Source organism: Colius striatus, chromosome 18 (assembly GCF_028858725.1).
Source record: "Colius striatus isolate bColStr4 chromosome 18, bColStr4.1.hap1, whole genome shotgun sequence".
Classification (NCBI taxonomy): Eukaryota; Metazoa; Chordata; class Aves; order Coliiformes; family Coliidae; genus Colius; species Colius striatus.
The window spans coordinates 9,665,457-9,680,691 of NC_084776.1; the positions used below are offsets into that span (position 1 = coordinate 9,665,457).

At 47.0% G+C, this 15,235-nt stretch overlaps 1 protein-coding gene across 1 annotated transcript in view; it reads left to right on the forward strand.

Annotated features, from left to right (window-relative positions):
• Nucleotides 1–4,782, forward strand: part of LOC104558376 (myosin-13) — a gene marked incomplete at its 3' end in the record, with an annotated part of 33,361 nt that extends 28,579 nt beyond the window's left edge. The window contains exon 39 of the mRNA XM_062011036.1: nt 4,771–4,782. Within this exon, the coding sequence (XP_061867020.1) occupies nt 4,771–4,782 (12 nt within the window). The remainder of the gene's footprint in view (nt 1–4,770) is intronic.
• Between the last annotated feature and the right edge of the window lie 10,453 nt (nt 4,783–15,235).

Here is a 15,235-nt window from a genome sequence, read left to right on the forward strand (position 1 = left end):
TCAACTCTAAAAATACAGGTCTTTAAGCAGAATTGGGAGATACTGATTCTTTGCCAGCAATATGACGGAGCATTTGCAATAGCCACAGGCCTGAAGAAACCCCACAAGTAATTCCATTGTTCCAATAACCTGTACCTTATCTTGCTTTTTTTATACTTAGAAATCAGAGGAATGAGGTCCCTGACCAGAGCTGCAGCAGGCTTCCTTACAATATAGACCTCTGGGCATCCAACAGAGATACTCATTACTCGCTGCAAGTAACTAGGTGTGCATGTAGCTAATCTTTGGCCTGTTCATATTTAGCCTACCGCAGGCAGAAGCTGTGAGACATAAAAATAAAGCTTGGTGATGCTTTGCTGTCTGCAAGGACTAACAATTTGTTATGACACTGACAAGTAAGTGCTTGTCAATAGCTATAGGTACAGCAGTGGTTCCCAAAGTCCAGGTTATGCCCTGTGCAGGGAAAAGAGTTCCCAGGGCAGTGGGAATCCACTCCATGGTTTTAACTTTCATGGTTTAGAGAAGCTAGCAGAGAAAACACACAAAATATCTCCCTGGAAGGCTGTAACAGTACCTGTGACTTGAAACTCTCTGTTCTTCTGCCTTTCCAGTCCATGGCATGATCCAGTAGGGACAGGGAGGGCCTCTCACCCAGACAGGCCATGTGGGTGGGAACTGCCGCCGGTGGAAAGCACGAGCAGGGGTTAGCACGCTGCCCTGCCTGTGCTGCGTGGGATGCGTTTGGGGAAGGGACGGGAAAGGAGAGCACCTCCTCCACGTGGGGCGGGGGGAAAGTGGATCTGCTCCGCGCAGTGATGGGGTGTATGAACCCGCTCCACGCAGCAGGGGCAGCGAGTGCGGGGGTGTGTGTCTCAGCCGAGCCACGGCCGCCGCCGCCCGAAGCCCCTCAGAGCCCCTCAAAGCCTCTCAGGGCCCGTCAGGGCGCCTCAGCCGCGCGCCGCTCGCGCCCGCGGGCCCCGGAGGGCGGCTGCGGCCGACAGGCGGCGCTGGCGGCGGAGCGGGCGCGGCAGCCCTGGCCGCGGGGGCCGCGCCTGCGCCCGGGCGCGCCGGCAGGGGGCGCTGCCGCGCCGCGGTGGAGCCGGCGGCGGGCGGGGCCTGAGGCGCCGGAGCGGCCCCCGCCGAGCCCGCGGGGTTCGGGGCGGAGCGCAGGGGCGCGGGTTCGGCTCGGGGTCCCCGGAGCGGGGCTGGGCCGAGCCCTCCGCCTGTGCCCGGAGCCGCCGGCGAGGCCCGGCCCAGCTCCAGTCTTCTCCCCTCCATGTCAGCGCGGTTTGGGCTGCGGCTGCCGAGCTGCTCCGAGTGCCGGGGACCCGGAGCCCTCCCTGGTGAGCGGGGGCCTCGTGTGCAGGCGGTGCTGCGGCTGTATCGCCCTGCACAGCCCTTTTCTGAGCAGCGAGTCATTGTCTAAAGGAAAAGGAAAGCAGGAATGCTGCGGAGCACGTGAGCAGCTTCAGCTGTGTGATGTGTGAGTGTCCGGATGGCGCTGCCAGGCCGCCGTGTCCAGCCAAGGGATAGCTCTGGCCGTTTGCTTCAATCTCCGCTTTGTCTTCAGGCACAAGTGCCATCACGCATCAGCGGGCCACCACTGTCAACGTTCCTGCCTCCTCCCGTTTACGTGCTGGTACTCGATGTCCTGCTCTTCACATCCTCTCAATGCTCCTTCCTCCCATGTTGTTCCTTGTGTATTCATCTGCGTCAATTGGTTGAGTTCCATTTGGGTTTCTGCCAGCCTTCTCCCGTGTTTTATTCCCTATCATCACTACTGGTTGGAACCCACGTGGCTCCTGACTGGTCATCCTCCTGTTCTCGTTCAGGATCCTTGTGCCAGTCAGCTCTCTGATGTTTCACCTCCTAATGCCCCATCAGACAGTGATCTGCCATCACTGCCTGTCAAGCTGACAGAAATCCTACTGTTTCTTTTCCCTCACTCCATGACTACCTGCCATCGTGTCCTTCAGCGTGGCATTTTATGTGGGCAGAGATGGATGTGGACAGCCCAGCCGCAAACACAGCAGTCTGTGACTTGAACTGTCATCCAGTCCAGCTCCCCAAAACTGACACGTCCTGCCCACTCTCACATGGCATGATTCAGTTTTCATTGCACAGCTGTGCACATTAGGATGTCTGCCCCAGCCAACAAACAGTGCTGTGATAAGCACAATGCTAGCAGACAAAAACAGTAGATTAGTAGGGTTTATTCTTTTGTTAAGTACAAACCTGGTCTCAACACTCTTATTTGTATATAAAGGAGGAAAAATGGAGAGAATGAGAAACAGCTCTTGCATGGGAGTTTTGTCCTGCAGGAGTGGTTTTTAAGGCTGGTTTTTTTTTTCAGTATGATGATGGCTGCAAACATATTTATAAAGCTGGAAAAAAATGTTTTTGTCTGAAAGTTTCTTTGCATTCCCAGAAGCTTCCAGATGTACTTTGTAGTTGTCAGGAGACCTATTGAACCCTCTGAGTCTTTTGCTTGTCTCAGTACACTGGGAAGGAAGAGGTAATGGAACAACCTAGTGCATGTGCATGTGCCTTACCAATTACAAACAGTATTAGCCAATACTGTTGGGGTTTTTTTTGGCATGCTGGCCAGCAGTAGGAAGGATTGTTTCCTGTGACCACCTGTCTCTGTGCAGGAGTATTTCAGTAAACCAGCCTGTTAGGTGTTTAGGCCATACAGTAGCATCACTGTCTTCCTTTTGTCATCACAGAACATGTCACCTTGCTCACTGAAAGTTCTGTGAGAGAGGCAGAAGAGATGGAGGGAAGGTTAAAGACTCAGCCCAAAGTTGTGCTACTTGCCACTTCGGTGCAGGAGCAGAGTGCACTGTCTTAAGCTGATGGTTTGAACAATGCTCACAGCAAAGGCTTGAATTACTCTTAGGCTGATGAAAAACAAACAAACAAACAAACTAGGCCATGCTTTTAAAGCTTAGCTATAAATGTGAAAATGACAGCAAACATCCATGTCATCTGCCCTTCAAAAAGTGCTCACTATGCACCTAAGTATCTCCACACAGAAAGAGACTGAGAAGTCAGCAGAGGGACATTGAACCTCCAGAGACTGGCAAGAGCTTGAACACAGGCCTGTGCCAAGCAATTTCAGTGGGCAACACTAGGCTATTCCCAGCTCAGAGATTTTTGTATCTCTGTGTCTCTCTGCTTAGTTTTTGCCACTAGATTTATAAGATACACAGGTAAGTATTAGCATTCTGAAGAGAAGCAGATTGTTTCTTGAAAATGGGAGAGGGACTGAGGGGTCAAAAAATAAATCCTCCTCATAAAAAGCCCAGAAGGCTGTGAGGAAAGTGAAACAGGATAATTGCTAGGTTTTCAAAATAAGCTTTATTTAGCTCTTCAAAAACAAGAAATGTACTATTTTTCACTTAATTGAACCAGAGGTAGCATAAGATAGGCTTAGGAAATGAAAAAGATAGAGTCTTTATTTTAGAACAGTAACAAATGTCTCATTAAGAGAGCTGGATCTGTACCATACCTCAATGCACTCTAAGAATAACTCTTGTTGGTTTGCCTATCTGTGAAGTCAGAAGGAGGCTTAAAATGCTGATTTAAAACCACCCCATGCACACACAAAGCTCATCCCTTCTAGGCAGAGTGCCTGCTCCCCCTTTGAGGTCCTGGGCGAGCGGATGGAAGTGGGATTCATTCCAGTAGCCTACAAGTTTCTTTTTCAAGCCTGCAGGGCCTTTTGCTAGGAAAAGGGTAAATTATGCTGAGAGTTAGAACCCCTTTGCTTATGTCTGTGACCAGTATCAGACCCTGTGCTGCTCTAAATCTTTTTGCAAAGGACTCAGATTTCTCAGGCATGAAAAACTGGGCTCCCATGTGCCACCATTGCTTCTTACTTGTATTGGCAGACAGATGATGCAGAAGAGGACTCAAGGTTTGAGCCTTTTTAATCACCTGATATCTTTGGCCTAATTCACCTCATAGATTTCTTTTAATTCTATGAAATAATGAATTGGTTTTATATTTTCAACCAATGATGAAACAACTCTGTGCATCAGTGCAGACCAGTGCTGGGTTGCAGCCATGCAGAAAAGGCCTTGGGATTCTGCTGGAAACCAAGTTTCCTGTGTCAGCAGTGCTCTCCTGCAGTAATGACTGGTCATGGGACTGCATTAGTAAGTACCCAGCAAGCAGCCAGCAACTGTAGGGATATGGTTGTTACCCTCTGCCTGTCACTAGTGAGGCTGCATCTGCAGTACTGTCCTGTTTTGGGAACTATGTCCTGACCCTGCCTGCTCCCCCCACACCTGCCATTATATGAGAGATGCTGACACACTGGAGAGGATCCAACAGAAGCCCCTAGTATCAATCAGCCAGAGCACTGGTACACTGGAAGATACAAGACAAAGTATTGGCTGATACATTGGAAGGCTGTGCTGCCACTCAGCAGCATCTGGACAGGCTGAGAGTTGGGCAGAGAGGAACCTCATAAGGTTCAATAATGGCAAGTGCAGAGTTCTGCACCTCATCTGGAGTACAGCATCCAGTTCTGGGCTTCCCAGTTCAAGAGAGACAGGGAACTGCTGGAGACAGGCCAGTGCAGGGACACCAAGATGATCAGGAGACTGGAGCATCTCTGTGAGGGTGAAACGCTGCGGGACCTGGGGCTGTTCAGCCTGGAGAAGACTAGTAGAGGACTAATGGGTGTTGAAAGGATGGAGCCAGTGTTTGTTCTGTGCTGGCCAGTGCCAGGACAAGGGGTAACAGGCACAGGCTGGAACACAGGAAGCTCATCTGGAACAGGAGGAGAAACTCCTTTGGTGCTGAGGTGAGGGAGCCCTGGCCCAGGCTGCCCAGGGAGGGTGTGGAGGCTCCTTCTCAGGAGGTTTCCAAACCCACCTGGACACATTCCTGTGCCCCCGATGGAGGGGAACCTGCTTGAGCAGGGACTTGAGCTGGATGAGCTCTGCAGGGTCCTTACCACCCCCACCATTCTTGATTCCGTGAAAGGATGAGAGGCAATGGTCTCATGTTGCAAAGCAGGGAAATTCTTATGCAAGAAAAGAAACACATTATTTACCATAAGAGTGCTGCAGCCCTTGGACAGGCTGCCTAGAAACGCTGTGGAATGTCCATCCTTGGGGATTTCCAGGGTATGTGTGGACAAGGCCCTGCACAACTTCACTTAGCTTTGAAGTTTGCCCTGCTTGGAAGAGATTGGACTAAAGATCTCTGATATGCCTTCAACCTACTTTTTTTTCACTGATTCCTCTGAACTCACTAATCCATCAAGAAAAATATTTGCATTCTGCTGTTTGAAGACTGATCCATTAACTGAAAAGGCTGAAGAATACAGAACTGGTAGCAGCCACTGGAAAATCAGGAGCATGCAGCTAGCAGGAAGGGTTGTGACTGGGAAAGGGTATCATGCGAATGAGGCCTCTATCTCAGACACCATCCAAGTGAGCCACTGAATCATCTCCTTCAGTGAGTCCTCACAGTAGTGATCCCAGGGATAAAGTGCCAATCTCTTTTTCCCATAATATTTTTACAGCATAGATTTGTAATCTCTGTCATTGGAAATATTCAAAAGCTTGTGCAAGGGGTTTGGACTAGATCATCTCCAGGGTTCCTTTCCAACCTCAATTGCTTTGTGATTCTATGATTCTGATTTTATCTGTTGATTCTGTCCAACTCCTGCCACCCAACTTCACTCACACTCACAGGAGCACGGTTCCTGCCATGTATTGGCACCTCTGATCCTTGCTTAGCAGCAACATCCCAGAGAAATTTTAACATCTGAGAATAAAAGTTCTAAATAAATTTCTAATCCAATTTAAAACTTCTCTGTACTGTGTGCACGTTTTCTGGGTATGGGCTGAAGATCTGGAGTTGTTTTACATTAAGAGCACGTGTCAAGATTTGATCAAAACTTCCTTGATCATCTCAATTTGCATCCCCAGATACTGCTGCTTCTCTGGGGCAGAGGAGAACAAGAGAACCCTATAACCTTTTCTTTCTACAGTGTTGGACAAGATGCCACAAAGCAGAACCTTCCCCACTACAAGAGAAGCTCACTTGATTTGCAGAAACTCCTTTCTGCACTTATGCTGGCCACAGGAGATTTTTCTGATACGATCTGCTGGGTATTTCCTTTCTCTCAGCTATTTCCTAAGTCCCTAAACCTTGCTAGATCTATGAAGTGAGGATCACTATGATTTTTTGATACCAATATAGATCATTGCCCCAGATAGTCCCTCTAGTCCACAGCCTTTTGGGCAGCTCTAGGTCCAGGTGTAGCTTACAGGGTGCTGGGAACAGTGACTCTGCTTTTTCCCACTCACCCACTGCAGTTGGCAGAGGTGTAGAGTAGCCTGGAAAAAGGAGGGAAAGGGCTGGAAAGAGTTATTTGTGGGGGCTGAGAAGAATGTGAGAGGTGGAAGAGTCACTGGGTGGATCCTCTTTGGAAAACAGAGTGAGAGAAAGGTTGGCCACAGTGAGCAGTGCTGTGCTGGGTCTTTGTCAGAAGCCAGTGGTGGACTTGCAGTGCAGAGGTGGTTTGCTGCCAACCTGTTGTTTGTAAATGTGTGTCAGCAACAGCAGATTTTAAAGATTAATACTGTCAAGGGAAAACTAACGCTGAGTTTCCAAGAGTTTATGGGACTGAATCCTCATCTTCAGTACTACTCAGGACGAACATAATTCTTGCCTAATTCTTAGAGACTTTCCTGTATGAGTCATTGTTCATGAGAGAATAGCAGCTTTATACACAGATGGTTGCAGAACAGAGACACCATTGAGAGGAAAACACTAAGACATCTATGTCCAGCAGATACAGGCACACACATATACACAGATCAACAACTTTATCCACAGAAAGCAGTCAGTCCTGCTCAGTGTGTTCAGGGAGAATTTCTGCTCTTTCATGACATAAGAAATCCCTTATGGAATTCAAGTAATGAGCAATTCATGCTGAAGAGGGAAGCTTAGTGTCAGTAAAATATCAATGTCTAAACTAGCACACCCAGAGGGAGTTTGGCTGGAGGACTGCCTAGCTGGATTGCTCTTCTTAGCTGGCCAGAAGCCCAGGCCTTCGTGGGATCAAAAGAAAAGATCAGATGTTCTGGGACCTTGCAAGCTGTTGTAGATGATCTGGCAAGTCCAGATCACACCAATAAGACTGACACTAAGCCAGAGAGAAGGAAGTTTAAAGGAAGGTCCATGTGACCTTGGACAAGTCTCTTAAGACCCTTAAAGTAGATGATTCCTGTAGCTTCATGCCCACATCTCTACATGCAGGTAACTTCCAGTTCAGTAGTTCAGGTTTGGACATCAATGCAACTGTAAAGGTCACTGTCAGTGGGTTGTGCCTATGATTGTGGACTTCCACTATCTCTGATGAAACAGGCAAGAAACAGGTTCCAAAATGCAGTGCCTGCACTGGAAGCCCTTGCTACAGAATTTCATGGATGTCAAAAGTTTGCATGGGCTCAAAAAATAACTGCTTTGAATGATGTAAATGAGCTGTTACATACAAGATCCCACCTCTAACTGTGAAAGACCTGAGCTATCATTTGCTGGAAATCAAACTGTTCTGTGGAAATATCTTTCTGCACCTGCTCTTCTCCCTAGACTTCTGCTATTAGATATTGATGGAAGCAGGATTATAAACCAGGCCTGTGGTCTGATCCAGAATTACATTATGTTGTTTATAACTCTTAGAAGTTGAGAACCAAATGTCCACAGATTGCTTGTTGCTGATACTGAAACTGTGTGATTTATCAAGACTGTGGCCAGTAGGTCAAGGGAGGTTCTTCTTCCTCTCTACTCTGCCCTGGTGAGGCCTCATCTGGAGTCCTGTGTCCAGTTCTGGGCTCCTCAGCTCTAGAGGGACAGAGAACTTGTGGAGAGAGTACAGTGCAAGGACACCAAGATGATCAGGGGGATGGAACATCTTTCATACAAGGAAAGGCTGTGGGACCTGGGGCTGTATAGTCTGGAGAAGAGGAGACTGAGGGGGGAATCTTAACAACATCTAAAGGGTGGGTGTCAGGAGGTTGGGACATCACTTATTTCTGTAGTAGCCAGCAACAGGACAAGGGGTGATGGGATGAAGCTGGAACCAAAAAGCTTCACTTAAATATAAGAAAAAACTATTTCCCTGTTTCAGTGAGGGAGCCCTGGCCCAGGCTGCCCAGAGGGGTTGTGGAGGCTCCTTCCTTGGAGGGCTTCAAGACCCACCTGGACATGTTCCTGTGTGACCTGATCTAGGTGAACGTGCTTCTGCAGGGGGGTTGGACTGGATGATCTCTAAAGGTCTCTTCCAACCCCTACCATTCTGTGATTCTATGATTCTGTAGATAATGGCTTTTCCATTTAGTATGAAATAGTTAAACATTCAATAAATAAAATTATGTTACTTAGTGTTTATAGACCTGGAAGAAGAGATGACAAGGCTACAGTATTTGCTTTAATGAACATAAATGCTTAGAAATCATTGGAGTGTTCTAGAGTCAGGCCAGTCATCTTTTTCTAAGCATTCTGACCACCACAGGTATGGACTACCCATGCTCTGCATGTTCAGTTTACACCAGGAGGAATAGTCATAAAATAGACTGGGGGAATCTGTTTCCTGAGATTCTGTAGCCAGCTGATTGCAGCACATTGTTGTGACTCAGGCTTTCCAGAGCCCCAGGAAGACAAGACATGAACATCAAACTGCTGGAGAGAAGGCATGGCATCACTGTTTCAAACAAGGGTTTTGTGACAACTGACTGCTGTTGACATCTAACTCTAAGGGGGAGAGTCAGAGTTATGAGTCACATTTACATGACCAAATATGTGCCTGTCATGTAACAAGGTGGGGCCTGCCCTGCCTATCAGTAGGAAATATGTTGACTGGAAGTAGGCTGATGTTATCGGAACAGTTTGTTATTCTCAGCCTGCTTCCAAGAAAGGAAGTGAATGGAAGCAGTCAGCTCTCTAGGTGAATTATCCTGGCAGGCAAATCCAGTTTAGTCTCAGGTGAATCACCAGAAGCTGTTTGTTCATACAATATCACTGTCCATTTATAGACAGACTACGTTTGTTTATGTCTGACTCTAAAATAGTAGGTACAGCTCTGGGCACTGTTATGACAAAGATGACTAAACCTGCTCTGGAACATCACTAAGTTTTACAAAGGCCACAGCCAAGCAGGGCACTGCACATCAGGACTTATTTTCAGAATTGACCTTGAGCAGGAGGAGTTCCATGGTCAGCAGAACAACAAGAAACACTGCTAAAGGCAGGAACCAAAGCTAAAGCCATTCTGTACCATTAAGTGAACTTTTAAAATTGTGTTTGAATCATGTCTTTGGTCATATGAACATGATTCATGACTCTGAGTCCTCTCCTTGGAATGTCTGAGATCCTGGATGCGTAAATTTCTTAGTGTGATACTCAAGAATATCTGGTTTAGGAAATTCTTAAGCTATAGTTTGGTGGACAATGGGAGAGTATTCAAGGGAGGCACTGCCATGTGTTGTCCTGCTCTTTCACTCCATCCTATTCATTGTCTTTGAGTTTCTATCAGAAAGAAGATTGTAGACTAGATGTATTTCTATCTCTTCTTATGTCTTGGCTGTTCAAAGCATTGGGAATGGTCCCTTCCATCCAAAGCTACAACTTTTAAGCATTTAAACAAGTGGAAGTATCTTTTGTGTACAGGTTCACATCATTTCCTCTCCAACAACAGAACTAATTTCTACTAGTGATTTAGACTTCAAAGGTCATTTAAAGATCCAGTGCTACATGTGGTTTGTTTTTTAGTCTCTCTCTTTCCTGGTTCTTGGCCTCAGGAGATCTCATGGAGTTGCTGTGTCTTGCAAACAGGTATGGCCAATCAATTATTCATGTGAATTTCCAGTCCATCATGACTAAAAGACTCTCCCATGCTCTTATGCCAACCCTTTCTCATTTTGAGCTGTGCAGGATCTTCTAAGTGAAGACAGCAGAAGTAATTCATCTCCTTTCCATTGACTAAACAGATTGTCAGATGTTGCTTTAAACAAACAAAACATTGACCATGCTGCTTCTACAGCTGTCACATGCAAACTTTCTTCTGTTACTCACAAGATGTTCTTTGGTCTCTCTTCAGGGAATATTCCCATCTGTGTGAGGCTTGTTTTAGTGGTGTCATTTTAAGCTCCAGGTACAACCTATGAAATCTTGGGATAATTTCCATTGGACTGGGTAAACATAACTGAGGCTCTGTCTAGTGTTATATGAAGTTGGCTCTTTCCCATTCAGAGACAGTATTTCAGTGACACAAAGTTTTGTTTAAAAGTTAGATGATTAAGGCTGAGGTCCTCACCCTAGACTCCCTGGTAGCAGACAAAGAGGAAAAGATCCTTTCAAGGTGAGATTCATCTCATCTTAACACAGAATATGTTTAACTGACGCTAATTTTAGAAATGGTTTCTCATAGCTACATGGAATACCCAGCTAGGACAGATGACAGTGAGTGTGACAGCAGCGATGGCTTGGGAAATAAATACTGAAAGATCTTATGGCCAGAGGGATTATTTTGATCATTCAGTCAGACCTGCTGAATACTGGTCAGAGAACTCTTGCATCCAGCCAAGATGCTTTAGCTGAGCTGAAACAGATGATAGAAAGCAAGACTGAGACTGAAGGCTGGCCAGTTCATTCCAATGCCTGCTACCCTTGAAGATGTAAATCTGCATGTTTCTAGGGTGGCTTCTCTATCTCCCTTCTAGTGACTCTGGCTCTGATATCTTAGGATAGATTAAAAAGCTTTCTATGCTCAGAAATAACTTTCCTCATAGACAGTAAGCATGTCACCCTTTTAACATCCTTCACAATAAAGATAACACATGATGCAGAAGCAAACATAGGTCGAAGCCTTTGGTAAGAGCTGCTCTCTCTGCAAGAACTAAAGCCATTTTGCAAATTAAGGAGAAGGACTAGACATATCTCAACAGAAACTAACAATGTCATTACGTGCACAACAAAATGAGTTCAAGAGACATGCACCTCCAGTGACTGAAAGGAATCCTCTGACCTAAATAGAGGTTACCTCCTTACAGACTGGATATTTCTACACAAATCAAAGTGAGGTTGTAGTAACAGGTTTGGAAAGAAAATGCAAAATCACAATGAAGTTAGTATTTACATTTGGGCTTGCCTGTTGAAAAGCTGAAGTTTGGAATTGCTTCAGGACGTGGACAATCCTTGGACTAAAATGCTGCTAGCAGCTTTCTCATCAAGAATGTTCATACAAAGAAGGACAGAAGTCTCCAGGAGTGGCACAAAGGGAGATAAAGAGAAAACAGACCAAGTTCAAAGTATAAAAATTGCAGAGGAAAAAAAATATCAGAGAATAAACCAAAGGAAAACATTGAAGTATTCTGGAAATATTAAACATCAGAAAAAGTAAAATTTAAACTAAAAATTGTTGTTGTACGTGAAAGATCTAAAGGATTTGGATCTGTGTTCCAACATAGGCAGAGCTGGGTTTGTATGTGCTAAAGAAAAATATGGGGGTTTTGGTTCAATTTCAATTCTTGCCATCTATAAATGGCATTGTTAGAGAATATTGCTGATAGATGTACCTGGATGTGTGCCATGACATCAGGTCTGTTGTTTTTTGCCAAGCAAGGCACAGCTGGTGTGATAATAATATGTAATGGATCACAGTTCAATAGTTATTAGCTTAAATGCTTATCAAAGGGGGATGATTTTAAGCAATTTACCACAAATTCAGAGAATCAAAAATAGATCTGTGGAAAGCAGTCTGAAAGTTGTTGAAAGAATCCTAAGAAAAAACCCTGAAGAGCTCAGCTCAGATTGTTGCTCAGCTACATTGAAAGTCACCTTCTGAAATGTTGGGGAGAAAGGCTACAGTCAGGGCTACAGAGTTACTCACTTTAAAGAGAAAGGTACTGCAAATCTGTAAAACTCAAAAGACAGAAAAATAGTGTCACATAAATAAAAAATCTTACAGGCCCAGCCCAGGAGACACACAGAGGAATGGTATCATGGAATCCCAAAGTGATGGGGGCTGGAAGGGCCCTGCAGAGCTCATCCAGCCCCAGCTCCTGCTAAAGCAGGTTCCCCTCCATCAGGGGCACAGGAACTTGTCCAGCTGGGTTTGGAAACCTCCCAAGAAGGAGCCTCCACACCCTCCCTGAGCAGCCTGGGCCAGGGATCCCTCACCTCACACCAAAGGACTTTTTCCTCTCATTACTCCTTGTCCTGTCACTGGCCACCACAGAAAACAGACTGGCTCCATCCTCTTGACACCCACCCTTTAGGTATTTATATACATTGATAATGGCCCATTGAAGCCTTCTCCAGGCTAAACAGCCCGGGGTCTCCCAGCCTCTCATCCTCACAGAGATGCTCCAGGAGCAATTACTCCTGATCATCTTGGTAGCCCTGCACTGGCCTCTGTCCAGCTGGAGAGCCCAGAACTGGACACAGGACTCCAGATGAGGCCTCACCAGGGCAGAGGAGGAGGAGAACAGCCCTCGACCTGCTGCCCACACTCTTCTTGATGCATCCCAGAATGGCATTGACCACCTTGGCCGTGAGTGCACAGTGGTGGTTTTCTCAAATTTGCTCCTCACTACTGTTTGCAAAGCAAGAACAAATCAAAAGGAGAAATGGGAGGCTCTTCCTCCGTGAAAAAATATGTGAACTTTCAAAACAGGACAGATTATACAGGAGTCAGTGGTCAGACAGGGTCTATGAAAAGGAGCTCACAGTAAAACACCACAGGAAACATGTAGAGTGACCCACAGAAGCACCTGTGTCCCTTCCACTGGAACAGAAGTTGATGCATATGCCCTAAAGTTCAGGACCCACCTGGTCCCTCAGATTACTTACACAAGCACATGGCTGTGCAGGATGGGAACAGGAGGAACATCTGACTTGCAGTCTTAGACGAGTGTGTGTGTATTCTGGAGTCAGTCACACACCTTTGTACTGCAGCAAGCCTCTCCTGTGGCCCGACAAGGTTCTTAAACACACACGCACTGAGTTCAGTGCTCACACACTTGCACCCACTTAAAGGTCTCACAAATGCACTGGAGGACTTTTCCTGCTCACCCACAGACACATGGTGCCTGGGAGACAAACAGCAGAGTGAGCATCAGAGAAGACATATCTGCAGTGGGGAGAATGACCCACTCATGTCATTGATATCTGAATACAGTGGCAGGTTTGTGCTTTTCTTTCCCTTCTCCATCAACTGACTGCAAAAGGATGCTGGGTGGCAAGCTTGGATACAGCTGCAGGGCACTTGTCAGGCAGATCCAACCCCTTTAGCCTCATCTGTTCCACATGCATGCTGGCATGAATCTTGCACATGTAGAAGTGAGGCTCTCCCTCTCCTCCATATGCCACACATACTACTGATGGGTACCACATATGTAGATTGCCATGCAGCAGGTTGCACAAACACAGGTGAGACCCTTGTACATGCCTGTAGTACACACCAGTCCACTGAATCTTACAGGCACTCGGGAGTGGGTCTTTCATGCACAGATGTACACAGGCACACACACAGCCACCCTACACACAGTCACACACATGCAGCTGGGTCTTGCATGGCTGTCCCATAAGCACATAACACAGGTCCATCTCCTGAGTGAGTCTCACCCATTCAGGGTGAGACATATATACAATGACATGGACGTGACACACAGAGCTCAGCCTCAAGGTGTGTGCTCACGCTCACCCTTGTAAGTTACACTCACAGCTGAGTGTCTCACATGTGCACAGGTGTCTCCTGCACAAGCAAACATATGCACACCTTACTCATACAAGGTTGAGTTTCAAGCAAGATTGAGTCTCTCCCACACAGGTGTGAGAGTCTCATACACAAACACACACATATGCATCCCACAAACAACATAGAAAACATAGTGCAGAGTCAATTAGATGTGCATGGTACACCCATGCATATGTGGAGATGTCAAGCACTATGTGGGTGAGTCTTACACACACATACACTCTCACTAAACACACATGCACACACACCTACTCCCAGTGGGTCAGGCAGCCCACTCTGCAGCAAGTTGCACATGGACTTCAATACACACACATCATAACCACATCAGCGCCTGTGCACATGCAGGCAGGTACATATGTGCAGTGAATTGGGTGTGCATCCCTGGACGGAAACACACAGACACGTCCATGTACACCTGGGTGCACAGACACATATGTCTAACACACACACACGTGTGCTGCAGGGTGAGTCAAGCATGCACACCCAGAGCAGGCTGTGCACACAAAATGGTATCTCTCACACACACACATGCATGGGTGCCACACAGATAAGGGTGTCACACACATGGTGCATTTGTCGTGTACACACGGGTGTCACACAGACCAGAGAGTCATGTACAGAGGTGTCTCACATATGTGTGATTCACATACATGCTGCAGTCAGATACACACAAGGAGCCCTTTGGGCATTCTGATGAGTGTTGCAGATACGTACACTTGGGGATGTGTCACACACACTTGTATGTTTCATACACGCTTGGGTGTGTCACATAATGAGGATCATAGAACCATTTTGGTTGGAAAAGACCTTCATCCAGCCCACTCCTTCCCCTCACCCTGCCAAGCCCACCACTACCCCACGGCCCTCAGCACCTCAGCTCCACGGCTTTGCAATAGATCCAGGGCTGGGGACTCCCCAGCTCCCTGGGCAGCCTGGCACAGGGGCTGACAACCCTCTCAGGGAAAAAGCTCTTCTTCATCTCCAATCTAAACCTCCCCTGGAGCAATCTGAGGCCATTTCTTTTTATCCTATCAGTTGTTGCTTGGGAGCAGGGGCTGACCACCACCTCACTGCAACCAGGGAATTGCAGAGAGGGCTCCTGTCTCCCCTCAGCCTCCTCTTCTTCAGGGTGAACACCTGTTACCTCAGCTGCTCCTCATCACACTTGCGCTCCAGCCCCTTCCCCAGCTCCAGTGCCTGTCTCTGGCCACACTCCAGCCCCTCAGTGTCCCTCTGGCAGCGAGGGGCCCAAAGCCAAACAGACCACTCAAGGTGCAGCCTCACCAGTGCCGAGTGCAGGGCGACAATCCCTGGCCTGCTCCTGTTGCCACACTATTTCTGATACAAGCCAGGATGCCTTTGTCATTCTTGGCCACCTGGGCACACTGCTTTCAGGCAAAATGGATTTCACACACCTGGGTGTGTGTTCACAAATACACACCTGGTGTCTCA